Here is a 19,889-nt window from a genome sequence, read left to right as displayed (position 1 = left end):
GCTCTGCTTTGTATTGACTTGGAAAAGTCACTGTAATCTTGGTCCAGGTGCTATGAGATCCTAGGGGAGGGGGAGCTGGGGGCCTGTCCTAACTCTGGCCCTTCTGCCCACAGGGGAAGGAGCCCTCCGTCCGGCAGCTGGCTCTCCTGCACTTTCGGAACATCATCACACTCAACATTAAGCTAGAAGATGCCCTCTCCAGGTCTCGGGCCAGGATCCCCCCCTCCATTGTCCAAATGCTGCTGGTCCTCCAGGTCAGTGCTCCCCGTGGGGTGACCCCAGTGCAGTCTTACTCAGGGCAACAGTGCTAGGCGTCCCCACTTGGCCCAGATGCAGGTCTCATTTGTGATCCTGGGCAGCACCTCTCCTGAGGGCCGTAGTTCCTTCTGAGGAATGGCAGAATATGGGATAGAAGGGGAGCAGGAGATACCCAGACAGGAGGGTCCAGCAGCTTAGACTACCAGTACCAAGGGAGCCACACACTCAGGAGAGTTGGGGGAGGGCTCCCAGACCCTGCTCACCATGGTACCAATATAGATAAGTCAGACTTGCAGAGCTGATGGGTCTCTCAGATGACAGGTGACATACAGCTATGACAGGCCTTGCCACAGAGGCCCTCCATGGAGGAGCCACTTTCCCTGGACTGTGACTATCTCGGGAATCTGGCCTGGCTCTCTTCTGATCCCACATATTCACACTAGGGCCTTGTATGGTCAGTGTTACATCACTGACAAGATATGAGGTAATGCATCATTGTGAATATGGCTTCATTCATTCAACAAGCATTCATTAAGCTCTTACTGTGTGCAGGATAGAGGCAGGCAGTGAATGGAGAGCAGGCCATGGAGCAGGAAGTTCAAATCCCATTAGAACACAGGACCAGCAGAGGGGCTGGGTGACCCTGTCCAGACCCTGGGGACACCCAAACAAAGCCATCCTGCCCCATGTCTCTGGGTGATCCATGTTAGGGATATCACTGGCCAAACTCTGGCTCAGGAGCGTGACACTGCTCTGGGGTTCCATGGCTTCCAGGATCCCAGAGAAGGCCTTAGGGGTCTCTGGGTACTGGGCCTTCCATGGGCACTGGGCCTTCTCTGGACTCCATTCTTGGCCAGGGATGGGTCAGTAAAGATAGCAATAAGCAGCGGGGGGGGGGGGGGGGGGGGGCAGGGAGAATCCCCTGGAGACTGATCAAAGGTCCTGAAGAAGGGGAGGGGCTAAGAAGAGCTGACCAGAGGGTGGCACCAGGAACAATGGAAGGAACTGTGGGTTCAGTGGGTGGGATGGCCTTGGGGTGACCAAGGTTCCTTCCAGATCTCATTCTGGGATGCCACAAAATTTACGAAAGAACTTGTCTCAGGTGGCCAGGATTGGCCTTCAGCCAACTCAGGGCTCTAACTACTGCTCCCCAGAAGGCCACTGGGTGATCTTGGGAGAACCCCTGCACCTTGATGGGCCTGTTTCCTCACTTGTTAAGTGGCAATGGTCATGTAGAACCTCTCAGGGGACTCAAGGAGCCTTGGGGTGGTGTCCTGATGTGCAGGGAAAGGAGCCAACCTGGCAGAGATGGGGAGTGGGCACTGAGTTACCAACTGAAGCTCATTAGAGGAAGACAGGCCTCCCAAGACTCAGCCCCTGGGGGGCAGAGAGGAAGGAAGGCCTGCCCTGGGGAGTAGGGTACTGCCCAGCTGAATGGGGGTGAGAGAAGGAAGGAAAGCAGGGGCTGGCAGGTAGGGCCCAGGCCCTCTGAGAAACCACAAGGGAAACTCATACCAAGGCCAGGCTACTTCTTGGTTCAGAAGGCAGACTGGGATCTCACACACCACTCAGAGCCACCCAGTGAGGAAACTGAGGCCCTGAAACAGGAAGCTCCTTGGTCAAAAGAAGGCACAACGTCAGGACTGTACCCTAGGTCCCCGGGTGGAAAATCTAGAGCTACCCTGCTGGTCCATAGGGCTGGGGGTGCCTCAGAGGCAGACCCACCTCTCCTCACTTATGGAGGATCAGCTGAGGTCACAGAGACCCTTAGCTTGCCCAGAGTCACACAGCCATTAATCAGCAGTGGGACGATTTGAATACAGGTTCTGGGCCTCCAAATGAAGGCCTGAATGATAGACCAGAGAATAGACAAGGGCGAATGGGCTTCCTCTCAGCCAACATCCGTAGCCTACCTCTCCTTGGAGACTCCTCTAAGCTGGCAGCTGGCTTGCTTTCTCTTCCCTTTCCTCTCCCTGTCCTTTCCTTTCCTTACTCCCTCCCCGCTCCCCATGTCCCTTTCTTTTTCCCTTCATATCTTCAACACCTCTCATAGACTCTGGCATGTAGGTAGGGGACGTACTCAATGACTGTCGAATGGAATGGAATGATAAAGACCACCCCCCCCCCCCCCGCACTTCTGCAGCCAAGCCTTCCCATTTGGGGACATCTCAGTCATTAAGAAGTCTTTCCTCTCTGGGGCTTGGTCTCTGGTCCTCCTCTCTGGACCCAGATGGACCCAGGCTAGCCCTCACCCCCACAGGACAGCCCCTCACATTTTCCTGTAAAGCCAGCTCAAACATTTGCCTGCCCTGGGGAACTCTTTTTGTCCGGGGGGCCTTCCCAAGGCTCTTCCCAGCCTGGACTGCCTCCCTCCAGGCTCTCTCCAGCTTCTCCAAACTCTTCTTAAGCTTGAGGTTCAGAGCTGAACCCAGATCCCTAGATGGGACCTGGCTAGGGTACTGAGCACTCAGCCAGTCCCCTCCCTGTGCCTCAATACAAGCCCAGGTGACTTCCCAAGTCCTGGTACTGCCATCTTGCCTTCAGATTCCTACAAACCTAGAGGTCCACTTAGATCTCCAGGCTTTTCAAACTAACTGGAGTCTGATCATGCCTGCACTCTTCTGCACTTTTTTTCCTGCATCTTTCCAGCCCCTTTGGGGGTGTCAACACTAAAGTCCTTCAGCTGCTGGGGTGGGGGATCCTGCTTCATTTGTGGCAGGGAAAATGGGAGTCTACTTCAAATACAAGTTTGGGATCCCTAAAGCCTGACTCAACTCCTCTTCTTCTTCCTTTATCTTATGATTTATTCATCCAGAGAGATTATGGGATGAAGAACAACAAAAGGAGGACTGGAAATGAAAAGGCAAACTTTTCAAAGTGTCTTCAGTTCAGCCAAGTAGTAACCAAACTGCCCAGTGGGCTGGCCTCTTCTTCCCCCTTGGGGGGCTCTCCTCAGACCCTACCTTTCTTTGTTGGCTTATTGTCTTCTCTACAGACTATAAGATTCCCAGAATCTGGGACTATCTTTTGTCTTTGCAAATGGCACAGTGCCTAGGACACAGTGGGCACTTAATCAATGTTTCTTGACTTGCTTCCACATGGTCCCTACTCTCAAGAAGTGCAGTGTAGGATGATGTGCCCCCTTCCCCTCTCCCCACAAATAGCTCTTTAGGGGCGGCTGAAGGGCACATATTGCCTTGCATATGGGCTCTGCCCCCTCCCAAACTTAGCTTGTCTACAAGCCCTTAGAGAAGCTTCTGGTTTTGATGGGTTCCTTTCAAGGGAAAGGGGTACAGCTCAATGTGGAACCTCCTTCCTTGAGTGGCTCCATCTAGAAGCTTTGAGGGGATTTTGAGAAGAGACTAGTCTGTGGATGTGAGGTGGGGGCAGGGAGAGGGCTGCTCTGCCAACCTCAAGTTTGAGGAAGGGTCTCTGGAGAGTGATGTTGGTGCCCCCTGGTGGTGATGGTTGCAGATGCAGGATCCGGCAGCTTTCAACCTTGAGATCTTCTGGCCTGGAAGATGGGAACCCATAGTGTCTTAGACCATCATGGGGTCTGTTGGGATGGACTCCTTCCCGGCCTAGATGCCACTCTATAGCCCCTCCCTCTCTCCACAAGTGCCTCTTCCCCAATGGCCTCTTGTCTTCTTGCCTTCTCAGGGGGTCCATGAATCCAAGGGCATCACTGAAGACTATCTGAAACTGGAGGCTCTGATCCAGAAGGTGGTTTCACCCTACCTGGGGACCTATGGCCTCTATGCCAGTGATGGCCCCTTCACACACTCCTCTTGCATCTTGGGTAAGTGGGAATCAGGTGTTTGGGGTCCCTAGGCAGGAAGGTGCAGATATAGTTCAGTTGTCCAGGTTTCAATAGCTACTCTTGGCCCCTTCTCAGGGCACAGACTGAGAGCACAAGAGGCATCCCCTAGAGATGTTGTTCACCAGTGGGCAGCAGGGAAGTGACTCCTTGTCCTGGCCCCAACACTTCTTAGCTGTGTAGTCCTGGATAGGTCACCTTCCTTCTCAGCCTCATCCATGTCCCTCACAAACCGCTAAGGAAAGTGCTTTGTAAATCCTTTAGTGTCTGAGAATGGGGGGCCATGATGAGGAAGCTCTTGTAAATACCCATTCCCTGGGCACCAAAGACAGCAAGTTAAGGACAGAGCCAGGAACCTGACAGTGGGCTAGGGTTAGGGTGGGCCTTAAAAGATGAGAGAGATCTCCTCAACCAGAGACTACAGGTGTGTCTGTCCTAAAAAGCCAGAAGAGTTTCCAGGAGAGGCACCCATCTCTGCACAGTCTTTGGAGGACAGGTGGCTTTGCTTAGAAGGAGGCTTTGGAAGAGGGAGAGATAAAGGAAGGGAAGGAGACAGGGAGGGAAAAAGGAAGGGAAGGAAAAAGAGAGTAAGGGCAGACAGGAGAGAGCCTTTTTTTTGCTCTCTAGCTTCCTGGGACCTGGTAGCAGGTGCCCTCTTACTCCTGGCCTCCTATGACTCTGATTTGGCTTCCTCCATCAGAAAAGCGCTTTTCCCGCCGGTCCAAGGCAGGTAACATCATGGCCAAGAACCCGGTCGTTCGCTCCAAGAGTTACAACAACCCGCTGCTCACCCCTGTGGCAGAGTATGAGACAGAAGGATTGGCAGCCAATGGGGTGGGCATCCGCAGACACTCCGTCTCCGAGATGACATCCTGCCCCGAGGCCCAGGACTATGCTGACCTCACCCCCGTCCTTGATGGTGGCTCCAAGGTCTCCATGATGACCCCCACATCATCCCTGGCTGTGGAGGTGGAGCGCCCCAGTGCCAAGGTCCATCCAGTGGGGCAGCCTTCCCTTCCAGGTCTGTACCACCAGTGTAGTGAAACTAGCCCGACCTTCAAGCTGTCCAGAGACCTAACCTCAATCTCAGCTCCTTCCTCCAGCCCAGAGAACTTGGTAGATCAAATTTTGGAATCCATTGATTCTGACTCTGAAGGGATTTTTATAAACTTTGACCGAGGACGCTCTAAGGCAGCAGGATATGGTGTAGATGGGAGCAGGCAGAGCATTGTTTGACCATCTTCCAGCAGCAAGACAACCCAGCTCATGTCTCAGGCCATGGAGGTGTGTCAAAGGCAACCTGACTCAATGTAGGGCACCTTGGACTGGAGTCTCTGCTCTAGCCATCACTGACCCTTCAGCCCTGGGCAGATCACCTTCCTTCTCTGCACCTCAGTCTTCTTCTCTGTTAAACAGGGGGAATTATCCCTGCCCTGCTGATCTGCCAGGGTGGCCTTGAGGGTCCCATAAGATGATAGCAAGTGTGGAGATACTTTGTAACTCAAATGCACTACATGTGTGTATATATTTGTGTGTATGTGTGTGTGTGTGTGAGAGAGAGAGAGAGAGAGAAAGAGAGAGAGAGAGAGAGACAGAGACAATTAGAGCCATTGTTTGGGTGGGTATTTTTCCACTCCCGGTTTTCTTGTACTCCTCTCATTGTTTTTTGCCACCTGGGCCAGACTTCTCCCAGGAGGGGCTTTCCCAGTGGATCTAAGTCTGCCCCTTCTTATCCCTCCCTGGGACCCTTCAACCATCCGTAACTTTGGGAGCCATGTTTTTTATATTCTCCCAAAGGGATTTTTCAACCAGAAGGATTCTCCAACTGAGTTTGATGCCCAAGCACAGACAGGTGCCAGGTCAGTGGGTGGCCTCATTCTCAGGCCACACCACCCCAGACCCTAGCCATGAGGAAAGCCCCAAGGCTAGATAGACACAGGGACACACACACACACACACACACACACACACACACACACACACACACTCCTTAGTCATTCTAGGAAAGACTTCCAATAAGCGAATCATACCAGGGAAGCCTCTCAATGGAGCAGCCTGAATCCAGCATCTTCTCTGAGATAGGGTCCCAGTGCCCCAAAACTCTGTGGGTATCCCTCTACCCCTTCATCCCCCACCAAACAACTGACCTCCCTAAGCTGGGGTGTTGGCCCTGTCTCCTGCTGACCCTGTTGGTAGTTTGGCCACGACGTTAGCAACCTGGACCCCCCCCCCCCCCAAGCTGTGAAGACTCATATCAAGAATAGTGGGATAATCTCCTCTTGCCTCTAATGACTGGAAACATAGCCAAAGAAAGGCACTGGCCTGGAGCTGGCTTCCTCTTCCTCTCCCCAGCCCAGGTTGCCTCTTCCCAGGCTCCCAAGATGAATGTTGGCAAAGAGGAAGGAATGCCCTTGTCCCTTGGGGCTATCTCTGTGAAGCAGGCACACCAGCTTAGGCACAGAAGGAGTTTACCTCCCTCTCCCCCCCCCCCACCAAATCTAGAAGAAAGTTGATAAACTGGGGATTGAGAACAGTTGCTGGAGCCCAGCCTTCCTTCCTGCCTTCTGGGCCTTTAGACTCTTATGGGTCCGGGGCCCAAACAGTCCCTGGAAATTTAAATTAAAGTCTATGAATATAAACCCGTGTGGTGTATGTGTCAAAATCCTACCTGGAGAGGTAGTTCTGCTGAGTGTTCACCAATATTAACTACCCACCCCTGGGTCAAGCATCCTATTGGAATGAATATGGGAGACATACCCAGACTTGGGTGATAACCATTAGGAAATGAGCAGTTTCCAGAAGAGCTCTAACAATAGTTCCTGGTTAGGAGGCAGCTTTCTGGGCAGAAAGCCTTGAGTGACCCCAAAAAATAAACAGCAGAGGCTTAATAATTGCAATTGGAACTGAGCTTTGGAGGAAGGGGAGGATTTGTCCACTTGAGTTGACCAAAGCCTCCTCTCAACACTAGGTCTTGGTGAGGGACCCACCAAGTGAAAGCCTGTCTTCAGGGAGCTTCCATTCTTCTGGGGGAGTGATGGCACATGATTTCTGCAGGAGGCCCTGACACCTGTTGAGGGGGGTGAGGTCTGGTTCTGGCCAGGGCAGATCTCTGCTTCCTGACAAGCCCACCCTGGAGGCCTTCCCTAGCTACTGAAATATTTAGCTGTCCTCAGGTTACCCAAATGTGGTTCCAGATACTTGTTGATTAACCAGTTCATCTGCTTTAGACTCATCCCTCTCTGGTGGGATGTTCTCAGCTCTTTTCATGTACTTCCTGGAAATGTGCTGTAACACCCCCCCCCCCACTGCCACACCCACCTTGGGCCCTTCCCTGACTTTGGGTCTCCACTCACTTGTGTCTCAAGGCACACAACTACTTATTATGTAGATAAATTTGTATGAGGGAGCAACTTGAGCCATTAACAAATCAGCCCCATTTTCCAAATGGGATCCAGCTCATTCCCTTCAGTTCTGGCCTGGTCTATCATCTGTCTGCTGGGCCATCCATCCAGCTGCATGGCAGCACCAGGACAACAGGCATTGGTTATCTATTTAGTTTTCCTATATGAATTGTTAACCCAAATTCTTTTTTTTTTAGTTTTTGCTAGGCAATTAATTACCCAAGTGACTTACCCAAGGCCACACAGCTAGGTAATCATTAAGTGCCTGAGGCCAGATTTGAACTCAGGTCCTCCTGACTCCAGGGCCAGTGCTCTATCCACTATGCCACTTAGCTGCCCCCAGGTTCTCCCTGACAGATCCTCCTGTGTTCTGAAGATTAATGTTATCCTTAAATAAGCAGCTTGAGGGCTACCACTTTCACTCACTTTCCACTGAATCCTTTTTACTCTACAGTAGGGGCATAATAAATGCTGAAGAATGAATGAATTGTAGAAAGAAAGCTGGCTTTGGAGGCAGAAGAAAACTGATGACCTTGGCTTTAGCATTTCCTTTCCTGGATTGGGATTTCTCACCTCTAAAATGAGGGGCTTGCTATCTGAATGGCCTCCTGGCCAGTTCTAAATCACTCTATGCTATTTGTTCTTGAAGACCCAAGAGAGACTTGTTCTGCCATGGGTGGGCACTGGTGACAAGCTCACTTCCTTATCTACCCTCCTCTGGCCCTTGGCAGAAGAAACACCTCTCACTTCTCACTGGAGTGCTCAGATGTCTGCTTTGCTGGGAGCATACCCCCCCCCCCTTTTCCTGGCTGCTGAGAAGTAAGTGAAATATAAATGTCTGAGCGTCTGACCCTGGCAGTGAGAAGGTGCCCCCTGTGCTGCTGCTTAGCCCTGGATGGTAACCAGATGAGATCCTGGAGGGGGGAGGGGAGAAGGGAAGGGCAAAGGGGACATACTTTGGAAATCCTGAACTTCTTGAGGAGGCATGTCTGTGGTGAATTGGCTCCCATGGGAAAGCATCACCCTCTATAGGCCTCAGGTTCCCCTTTTGAACAATGAGGGACTTGGACTAGACTCTCAGGTCCCTTCCAGGTATGACTAAAAATCAAACCCAGAGGGTTTGATCATACATCATACCTCGAATGAGCTCAGACTTTTGGACCTGATGGAGGTTTTTCCCATTGACTCCTCATGATTATTAGTTTTTCTGTATATACTTGAATTATGTTTATTTAGGAGGGGTTTGTGGGAGATTGGGCACCTCTATGGCTGAGAGAATGGGAGAGCCTTTCTGCTCTTAAATGTGGGAGAAAGAGACCCCCATTTTGTGATCCTTAGAAATGTGTTGGGCAGGTAGGTGGTGCAGTGGATAGAGCACCAGCCCTGGAATCAGGAGGACTTGAGTTCAAATCTGGCCTCAAACACTTAATAATTACCTAGCTGTGTGACCTTGGGCAAGTCACTTAACCCTACCACCTTGCAAAAATACAAACAAAAAAAGAAATTTGTTCTTAGATGTGGGTTAAAAATGATGACTGATCCTGATGCTAGCCTGAAGACCTTTAGCCCTTCAAGCATCTGAAGGCCTGGGATGGGGAAGAGGCCTTAGCCTTGTCTAGGGGTATCCTGGGGTGAGGGGAGCTGTTTGCAGGGAGATAGGATTGGACTGAAAGTGAGAGGCTAGGACCTAATAAAGACAGGCATGCTGAGCAGGAAACTGTCCAAGCAGCAGTTACAAACTCATTAGGGAGTGGTTGGCGGTCTAAGATGTGATTGGAGGTTGGATAATCTCCGACATTCTCTGATTCTACCCTCTTGTGATTCTTTGACCTGGGACATGTCCATCCAGACTTAGATGATGATATATAGGACAAAGGGGATCAAAGCCTCAATGCTTTGCTCTTTAAGGAGGACTCATCCTCCCTAGATGCTGATGATAAGAATCACTCACACTTAGGTGACTGAGAATGAAAAATGAGAGAACATGGCAACAGCTCTGAGATGGCAAGGCCTCTTATCCTCCTTTTGTGTATGAGGAAACTGAAGGGCAAGAACTGCTAAATAGCAGAGGGATGGCTGCATATGTGACCAGTAAGCCTTGGGGGTAAACCTAGAACTCATGTCTCTCATATATATATACATACATATATATATATATATATATATATATATATATATATATATATATATATATATATACTCAGCTACATATGATGATCATGATGATGTTTGTCCTTCATTCTCAAAGAAGACATGACCTCGGGAAGGTGATGTCATGATAGCAAGTGAATTGGATTGGAGGGAGGAAGGGAAGGGGAGGCTGTACAAAGTCACCAATCTCATTTCTCCTCTGGAGCATCTGAGTCCACTGGCCAGATGACTAGATCAGATGACTGGAGATGACTCTCAGTGCAAGGCAATCAATAAGGGTTAAGTGACTTACCCAAGGTCATCCAGCTAGTAGATATCAAGTGTTTGAGGCCAGAATTGAACATACATGTACAGACAATACACACATCAACACATACATATAATACACTCACACACACATGTACTATTGGATCATTATAGGAACTGCTGACTGGCACAACTACATTGAAAATGGTCCCATGGTAACTATGGAATAACTGCAATCATTTCTATAGCAACTCTCAGTGGAGATGAAAATGAAAATTGATCCCAATTTTGCCTGCTGCTGAACCCCTGGAGGTGCCCCAATACAGAAGAAAGCCTGTTATTAAGGTGGGAGTGAGCTAACAGGTGAGGCGATGGTAGTCCTGGGAAAGCCTACAGGCAGGATCTCTGTTTGGAAAAATCCAACCTCCTTCAGACCCATCCTCAGTTGGCCAGTTGCATTCATAAGCACTGAGGAAGCTGAGATAAGGAGGGACCTCAGGAATTCTCCCTGAGCAGGGAGGCAGACAGTAGGCATTTAATTAGTGCTTATTTCCTTCCATCCTTTCCATGCCAGGCAGCTACTCAGGTTCCCTCAGTTCATTTTCTAGGAGGTGGCAGGGGACCCTAGCAGGGGACAAGACACATTGCTAGAGCCCAAGGCAGCTGGTGCCAGAGCCAGGATCTCCATCCCCACCTACCTCCTCTCCAAGGTGGCTTGATCTTATCCCTGACCTGCTTCTTGGCAGCTGTTTCCTATTTTTTTTTAAACGCTGTTTCTTCTTTTGTTATTCTAAACTTTCCAAATGGGAGTGTTTCCAGGGTATCTTCTTCCTCCCTGTTTCCAGGTTTCCAAAGTAGATGTGATCTGGGACCACTCTGGCCCTCTATATTCAGTCTGGCATCATGACCTTCATGGCAGATCCCCACTATGGCACTTCTCCCCCGCTACTTTACCCTCCCCCAAGCAGGCCCTTAGCACATGCAATGGTCTGCTGGGGGTGAGGTCTGCCTGTCTCAGGTATCCCCCAACTCCAATCCTCCCTCCTGTCTGCTGGAATATTGATCTTCCTAAAGCACAGCTCTGGCATGTAATCCTTCTGGTTCCCTAGGCCTTCCAAAATCAAACATAATTCTCCATTTACTGTTCAAAAGTCTCCCATAGCCTGCCCTCCCCCATCCCCACTTTTCCAGGCTATTGCATTCTTTTTTGGCAGCTAGGTGACTCATTAGAGTCAGGAGGAAAGGCATTCAAATCCAACCTCAGACATTACTGTGTGACCTTGGGCAAGTCACTTAACCTTGACTGCTTAGCATCCAAGGCCATCTCCAGCCACTGGACTCCAATGATTCTAGAGGAGAATGTGAGGATAGTGACTTAGTACAGCTGCCCCCCCCCCCACACACACTTAAGTCCAATTCACGTGCTTGTCATGTCATTGCCTCCATGATGTCATGGTCTTCTTCAAAACTGAAGGACAAACTTTATTATTCCAGGTTAGTGCCCAATCTCCTCTAAGCACTCTGTGATCCAGGAACCCTGTCTCTTTGCCCAGAATCTGGGCAATTTCTCTGGCTGCCCCTCCCACCCATGCCTGAAATGCTCTCCCTTCTCATCTCATTCTTCTGACCTTCAGGTCTCACCTTCTGGCAGAAGCCTTCCCAGCAGTCCCTAATCTTAGTGCCTTCCCCTTAAGACTACCTTCAATTTATCCTGTTTCTGGTATAGCAGATAGAGAACCTGGCCTGGAGTTAGCAAGAAACATCTTGAATTCAAATCTAACCTCAAACATTTACTAGCTGTGCAACCCTGCTTCACCCTGCTTGCCTCAGTTTCCTCATCTGTCAAATGAGCTGGAGAAGGAAATGACAAACCACTGCAATATCTCTGCCAAGAAAATTCCAAATGGGAACCCAGAGAATAGATCATGATCCAAAGCACTACCAAGAAGATCCTGTTTGTGCACAGTGATTTGTCTCGTCTTCCCTCCTCCGTCACTCTATTATAGAGGCTAATCCTCTTGAAGGCAGACACGGGGTTTTTTGGTCTGGGGTTTGTCTTGTTTTGGCTATCTCAGTATCCCCAAATGCTTTTTTCTGGCTCATGATTGCTTGTTAGTATTGTTAAATGTTTGACTAATGGGTCAAACCCTGGCAAGGTTCCTTATCTGAACCTGAAGCAGCAGGAGGAAGAGGAGGTTGGAGGAGAAGAAGCTTCATCTTTCCTAAGAGGGCCCCCCATCAATTAACTTGGCCCAACTGGGGTGCCAGGAGCTAGCCTCTGGGCTTTCCCATGACCAGTAGAGGGTGCCAGCAGCTGGGACAGAGATGTCAAGACCTGATCAGCCTCACTAGATCCTCCCTCATCTTCCAGAGAATTTGAAGCCTACAGATGCCCCAAAGTACCCAGGGAAGAACGGACAGAGTTGGGATTTGACCCAGGTCCAGTGTGAAGTCCTCTGTAAAAGGGAATGAGATGGCTCTCCTTCCATCCTCAGACAGTCCCAGGCTTCATCATGCATTGTGGTTGAGTGAGCATCAACAGTGCCACAGGGCCAGGAGCTTTTCCTGCTCTAGTGTCCTGTGACCAATTTCCAGATTCTAGATTCTGGAGCATTGAATAGGCTGCCATTGTCCTGGAGACCTGGGGAGGGGAGGGCAGCTCCCACTATGGAGGGTGAGGAAGGCCACTTCCCACTGTGATTATCTCAGAGTCCCACTTAGAGTTTCCACAGCAAGGATTTTCCAGAACTTGCAACCAAAAGGACTGGGAAAGGGAGAAACAGCTAATTGTTCCTCTTTCAAGGAGGACTAATTTTATAGAGATCAAATGATGTTTGCATGGAATGGAGCTTGCTGTATTAAAGTTGGAAGGGCCCTTAAAAGCACAGAACAACCACAGATACCATCTAGCCCAACCCCCTCACTGAACAGGAGCTGCTTTGATGGCAATCCTGGCAGGCATTCCCAGAAGGCAGTGCAGTACACTGGAACGACCTGGCTCTGATACCATCTCTGAGGCTTACACCTTGAGCCACTTACTTCATCTCCCGGGCCTCAGTTTCCTTAACTATAAGATGACTCCAGCTCTGGTAGCCTGGATAAGGGAGCATTGTAGTGTTGTGTGGGCCTTGTCACTTCCTAGGTCATGACTCTTAGGGGAGACAGCATTCTCACATGATAAGATCAGGATGCTTGGTGATCAATGGGACTTTTAGAGACAGGTCTTTCCAATATCACTGAGGCTCTTCAGCAGTATGGTATGGTCAGGTGGCAAACTTTCAACAGTAGGGTATCTTTTTTGGTGTGGACACATGTATGTGTGTGTGTGTGTGTGTGTGGGATCCTACCTTCCTCATTTGCACCCTATTAGCTTTGTGTGTTATGACCAGAACATTTCCTTACCCCTCTGGAGGCCGCTTCCTTGACCTGTCTGGCTCATTGCCTGTTGCCACCCAAAGCATTTCCATCTTGGTGGGACCAGTCACAATGTCGTGTAATCCTCTGGAATAGCCTTCCAAAGTCCAGGTTACCTCCCTGCCATTGAATGGAACCTCATTTAATCACTTTCAAACACTTATTAAGTGTCTACTCCATACAGAGCAGAGTTCTGAGCTGGGAATCAGAGAAGGGAACATTTTCCATCAGAAGTGTGTTCTTACAACCCTGGGAACTCTGTTAGGAATGCTACCCACATCCAGAGGAAGAAAAATGAAACAAAACAACCCCAAACCCTACAGAATCTGAATGAACACTGCATTCGCTTTTTTAAAATTTCTCTTGTTTTTCTCCCTTCCCACATTTTTCCCCCTTTGTCTTCATTCCTCATGCAGAAAATGATTAGTCTGCAAACATGTTAAACACAACCATGTATGTACAATGTTCACCAGACTGTTCACTACTGAGGGGAGGTGGTGGGAAGGGAGGGTGGGAGGAAATTATGTAACTTAAAAAAATATATATATATGCATATGGATGAATGTTGAAAAATATAGCATGTAATTGGAAAAATAAAATATCATTTGGGGAAAAAAGTGTCCTTTTGGACCTCAGCGTCTAGTGGGGAGACAAGCAAAAATCTAGATCACGTTAACACACATTGAACTGATAAGTTACGACCAGAACATTTCCTTACCCCTCTGGAGGCCACCTTGCTGACCTGGCTGGACCACTGCCCTTTGCCACCCAAAGCATTTCCATCCTGGGGGGACCAGTCACAATGTCGTGTAATCCTCTAGATTACAATTTTACAATATTACAATGTGTGTATATATGTAGTTATTTATATAGATAGATGCAATAGCTATATATTTATATAGACAGATATAATGTATATAGGTAGATACAATGTATATTTATTTTTATATAGATATGATATATTTATTTACATATACAATGTATATATATATATAATTTCTTTAGATAGATACAATGTGTATATATTTATATAGATAGATACAATGTATCTCTCTCTCTCCACACACACACACACACACACATATATATATATATATATATATAAAAATATATATTCAAAATAGGGTGGCCAGGAAGTCCAGGCAGGCTTCTGGAAGGAAGAGGCTTGATCTCTCACTCTTCCAGAAGGCTTTGGATTGAACTGATTGGGTCTCTGTCCTCCCTGTACCCCCTGGGATGAGACTGGGTGAGAAGGCTAAGATGCCCCAGAAAGGGGCAGAGCTTATACTAGTCCATTGTGGGCAGTCTCTCTCTCTTTTTTTTTTTTTTGTTCTTTTAATCCCTGGGGGCTAGCACTGGGTTGTGTAACACAAGATGATTAATAACAGTTGTCCCTGAGTTGGGACTCCAGTGGAGTCTCCTAAAGCCCACCCAGGCCTCTCCTCTTCCCCTTTCAGCATGGGATGGGGAGCATGTTTCCAAGGTTGATGCTCCTTAAAGGCCAGGTCATCTCTGCTGTTCAAGTCCCCCTGACCTTAGCTGCATCCCTTCATTTTTATTAGCCTCAGTTTCCTCATTTGAAAGATGAGGGAGGTATCTAGGGAATGAGGAATTAGCCTTATTTGGTGAACTCCCCCACCCCAACACACCTAGAAATACGGATAGGGAGTGGGAATGGTGGGTAGCCCACTGAGGCCAGGGTTCAAATTCCACTTTTGTAAACTGAGACTGTAGGACTTGTGCCAGGCAGAGGGGTCTCCCTGCCACAGGGGCTTCAGGAAGGGGCAACTGAACTCAGTGGGGATCATATGACAAAGCCAGAATTCAGTGGCTTCTGGGCATCTCTGGTTGGCTAGTTTCTCCAGCCCCCTCCCTTCTGGCTGCTCCCCCTCCAGTCTGGGCTAAGGGGCTCCTTCCCCTAACCAGTGGCCCGGGTTCGAGCTCTAATCAGGACAAGAGAGATAAGGCCGGGGAGCCAGGGGCTGGGCCAGGTGGGGGCAGGCGAGGGAGGAGGAAACCTGAGAGCTGGGGAGCAGAGCCAGCCAGGCCCGGCCTTATCTCCGGCCGCAGGAATGTGCAAGCTGGCCGGACCCCCAGTCCCCTCCTCCAGGCCCCCTCCCCCCGCCAAGAGGAAGAGGAGCCCCAGAAAGAGAAGCCCCGTGGGGAGGGCAAGGCTCCAGCCCCTCCCCCAGCAGCCCCTTATTTCCTCTCTCTCTCCTCTTAGACCCCCAGCTCTTCTTCTCTTCTCCCGCCCTCCCCCCTCCCCGGAAATGGGCCCCGGGCCCCTCCCCTCCCTCAACTGCTGCCCAGCTCGCGCCCTGGGGCCTTAGGGAAGGGGGCGGGGCGCCGCACACCTGCTCGGCCAGGTAGGCTGCCCGTGCGCTCTTCCCACCCCGCCACCCTCCAGGTAAGTCAAGGCTGGGCTGCAGGCTGGGGGGGGGGGGGGGACGGGCCAGGACTAAAAGCTGTTACCCGGGGGGGGGCGCTGCCCCTTCTCCACTCCCCCGAGGACCCTGGTGCGCTCCTGCCCTTCTCCAGCTGCCTCACCTCCAGGCCCCAGCTGGAGGGGCTTCCGCCACTTTTCCCCAGGGGCCGAGGTGAGTCCGCGGGCCTGGGGGGGGGTGGCTACTGGGGCTGCAGACGTGGGCCCATGCAGGATGGGGGGGCTCCCTCGCCCAAGGGCCCCCAGGAGTCGCCAAGCCTGAATTGGTTTCACTTTTGTCTCTGGTGCCCTGGCAGGGGCTGGCACACCGTAGGCGCCTAATAAAGGCGGCGCCGGCCCAGCATCCGCCTGAGCCTCCTCGCTAGCCCGAGATCAGGCCCTGCAGGTTCCCTGGCCTCCATCTCAGATCCGGAAATCGAGGTTCAGAGAGGCCAGTGACAAAGTGGGGGGGGGGGGTAGGAAGCCCCACCCTCTGGGAATTCTTTAACAGCTGGAGATAAGAGGCACCTGCCCCGCCCCCAGATGCTAAGCTAAGTGGGGTCACCTGGGGCTGGGGGAGCAGCAGCTGAAGCACCTCCTTCTTTAAAAGGCGGTTGCTGTGTTAGGCTTCAGCCTTGCTCTCAGCTTGGGTGATTCCTCTGTCCTCCCCCTCGGCCACATTCCAGACTGACAGAGCAAGCTGGGAGTGAGATGGGTCCAAGATGACTGGGATCCCAAAGGTACTGGGTTCTAGTCTCCGTCTGAGTTTTTCAAATGTCAGAAACCTGTACATTAGATCAATATTGGGCTAGAAAGGGTCACTGGACTCAAGAAAGCAGGAGTCCTGGCTGCCAGGCCTCCACCCCTCTGCTGACCTGGGGCAGCAATCCTCATCATCACAACCAGCAGCAGCGTTTCTCTAGAGCTTTAATGTTTTCAAAGCCCCTTTGCCGGCCTTCTCTCCTTCTAGCCTTACAACCCCTCTGGACGTAGGAGCATCTCACCCCTGTTCCCTATTACCGTGTACAAACGGGAAGGGGGAGCCCCCCATTCACCTCCACCTAGCATTTGTTGAGGAGGAAAACGAAAATAGAAAAATTAAACCATAATGCACCAGAATAAAAATAGCTAGTGATCTCTCTATAAAAATGATTATTTTGTTATAAATATGTTTAAAACTGAAAATTTTATTTCTTAAGTTCCAGGACTCCAGGACTCAACAAGTAGCATATCAAATGAGCACTTTTAAAATCCAAGGAGAGCAGAAAAAGAGGATTGTGTTATAGATGAAACCATGTGGCTTCAGTCACTTTCAAGACTGTCCTGCTGGTTTGAGTTCCCTTCCCGGCCTTCCTCCTCTTTCCCTCTATGCATGCAAATGGAAGGCAGAATCTTTGTGGTCCCAGACTTAAAATCTATATGGGTCTCCTGATTTTTTCAGCCTTGCAGGCTGGTTCACCAAGGGGTTTCTTTAAGGAGGAGACTGGTGGCTTCCATCTTGTTCTGCTTTGTCCTCTGGTTCTAAAAGTTTCCAGCTGTTTTAAGATTTCTTGCAATAGGATGTCATGGCTTTCATATGGTCTAACAATTCTAAATTTTTCTCTCCTCTGTCACGGCCTCTCTTGATCTGGCACCTGGGGGCCAGGAGGGAGTGGGCTACCCCTCTGCTGTGTCTTTCCCCTAAACGGAGTTCTGAGAAGGGCAGATAATGAGTCATGATGAGATAGGGTCTGGGGATGTGGATTCCAGTTCCATCTTAGACACTGCCTAGCTGCTGATCTTGGGCAAGTCTTGTTGTGCCCGAGGCTCAATTGTACTATTTCTTGTTGCTTCATAGAGTCATTAGCTTCTATTTACTCCATCCTCAATTTCAGGGAGTTTGCCTCTTAGGCACGTGGTGAACCTCATCTGCCAGGCTGCCCTTTCCAATTCATTCATTCTTAGTTCTCATTTCTTTTCCATTTTGCCCCCAAGTGCTCTCATTTCATGGATAGGACACTCATCTCTTCCAAGAATTCTAGTCAAGTCTGTGTCCAAGCTAGGTTCTCCTCTGAGGCTTTACTTGTAGCTCTTTTGGAGTCACTCCCTTCTCTTGGGTTTGCATCTTGAGTGACCCTGTCACTATATGAATCTTTTGCAGTTATTAAAGGACCCCTTTGTGCCTTCTTCCAGCCAGCTTCCTGACTTTCGGCTTTATGTTAGGAATTTTCATACTTCTTCAGGGAAGGACTGGCTTTATTGCCGTTGCCTCGGGGTATTAGATATTGTGTTATTCCAGACACTCAGGAACAGCTCTCAGTGTTTCCAAAGTGTCAGTCTGGTGGAGTGATGTCTGGTCCTTCCTCCCCCTGACCAGTCAAAGATCTGCAAGTTCCTGACCTAATTTGTTCTGCTGCATTTTCTTTTTTTTTAAATTTATTTATTTTCATCCAAGTTAAAAATTTCCCTCCACCCTCCCTTCCCAATCCCTTCCCCTCAGCAGGGAACAGTCAGGTTAGCATTTTACATACATATTCTGTTAAGCATATTTACAAATTAGTCATTTTTGGCATGAGGAATTAGGATTACACAAGAGATCATTTTTATAAAGTGTTCATCAGATTTGGAAGGGTTGTTTTTTTTTTTTCTGTGTGATTTGTTTTCCTTCCTGTGGTTGGGGATAATATAGACCATTACCAGTCTAATACAGTTGTCTTAGTTCTTTGGACTGTCAAGAGGAGTTGCTGCCATGAAGGTTGTTCATCTCATAATGTTGTTGATGTGTACATTGTGCTCTTGGTTCTGCTCCCTTCACTCAGCATCAGATCCTGTAACTCATTCCATGCTTCTCTAGAGTCTGACCATTTATGGTTTCTTATAGAACAATAATATTCCATAGTATTGATGTACCATAACTTGTTTAGCCATTCCCCAATGGATGGGCGTCCCCTCAATTCCCAATTCTTTGCCGCTACAAAAAGAGCTGCTAAGAATATTTTGGAACATGTGGGACTTCTCCCATTTTTTATGATTTCTTCTAGATATAGGCCTAGAATTGGAATTGCTGGGTCAAAGGGAATGAACATGCTTATTGTTCTTTGGGAATAGTTTCATATTGCTCTCCAGAATGGTTGAATCCATTCACAACTCCTCTAGCAATGCTTCAAGGTTCCAATCCTCCCACAACCTCTCCAATATTGATCATTTTACCTTTTTGTCATCTTAGCCAATCTGATAGCTCGTAGCTGTTTTAATGTGCATTTCCCTAATCAATAATGATTTGGAGCATTTTTCATATGCTTATATATAGTTTTAATTTCTTCATCTGAAAACTGTTCATATCCTTGAACCATTTATCAATAGGGGAATGACTTGTGGCCTTATAAATTTGATGTAGTTTTCTATATCTTTTAGAAATGAGCCCTTTATCAGAACTCCTGGCTGTGAAGATTGTTTCCCAGCTTTCTGCTTTTCTTCTAACTTTGGCAGCATTGATTTTATTAGTGCAAAACCTTTTTAATCTAATATAGTCAAAATCATTCATTTTGCAGTTTAGAGTGTGCTCTAATTCTTTTCCCATAAATCAGGTAGAGTATTTTTGGCCTACTAATTTATCTATGGCATCGCTCTTTATGTCTAACTCCTGTTCTGCTGCATTTTCTAGTTCTGTTTGGAGGAGTTAAGGACTTGGGGGGAGCGGATTCTGCTCCTGCCCATTCCATGATAAGGGCTCTGAAATCCGGGTATACATACACCTAGACTTTGTCGTCCATATACACCTATGCACACACACTCACATGTATGTCTATACACTTATGAATGCATGCACTCATGCAAACAGACCTTTTATGACAAACATGTATCCACTCTCCTTTACACACATGCAAACATTCACATACATGTACACTATCCAAGCACATTTATTTGTAAACATACAGACAGGCACATACATGCATGCACACTCATACTTACACATGCATGCATAGAATGCACACTCACACAAATGCACACAAACACGCATGCAGCTCACAAAATATATCTATATTCACACACATATACAAGGTAGCGTGCACACACATATGCACACAAGACTTATCTAGACTTTTGGATACACACCCTCACACGCATGCACACACATGTGTATGCTCAATGTACCACACAAAACACACAGATGCACACAGATGGCCATTCAAACATGCAG

At 48.8% G+C, this 19,889-nt stretch overlaps 1 protein-coding gene across 11 annotated transcripts in view; it reads left to right on the top strand.

The window, feature by feature from the left end:
• The window catches only part of LOC141515584 (rho GTPase-activating protein 8-like), a 103,149-nt gene that overhangs the window by 43,712 nt on the left and 39,548 nt on the right, over positions 1-19,889 (top strand). For 6 of the 11 annotated variants that reach the window (XM_074227311.1, XM_074227312.1, XM_074227310.1 and 3 more), the window contains 3 exons: positions 114-254; positions 3,919-4,057; positions 4,776-9,610. The exons of 1 other annotated variant lie outside the window; for it this stretch is intronic. In XM_074227311.1, coding sequence (XP_074083412.1) covers positions 114-254; positions 3,919-4,057; positions 4,776-5,311 — 816 coding nt within the window. In that variant the 3' untranslated portion in view covers positions 5,312-9,610. Of the gene's footprint in view, positions 1-113; positions 255-3,918; positions 4,058-4,775; positions 9,611-15,554; positions 15,695-15,818; positions 15,885-19,889 lie in introns of those variants that run through there. 4 more of the 11 variants (XM_074227306.1, XM_074227305.1, XM_074227313.1 and 1 more) reach the window with 3 other exon arrangements.

This window comes from Macrotis lagotis, chromosome 2, assembly GCF_037893015.1.
Source record: "Macrotis lagotis isolate mMagLag1 chromosome 2, bilby.v1.9.chrom.fasta, whole genome shotgun sequence".
NCBI classification, from domain to species: Eukaryota; Metazoa; Chordata; class Mammalia; order Peramelemorphia; family Peramelidae; genus Macrotis; species Macrotis lagotis.
The sequence above is the reverse complement of the archived record's forward strand: the minus strand, read 5'-3'. Positions and strand labels throughout refer to the sequence as shown.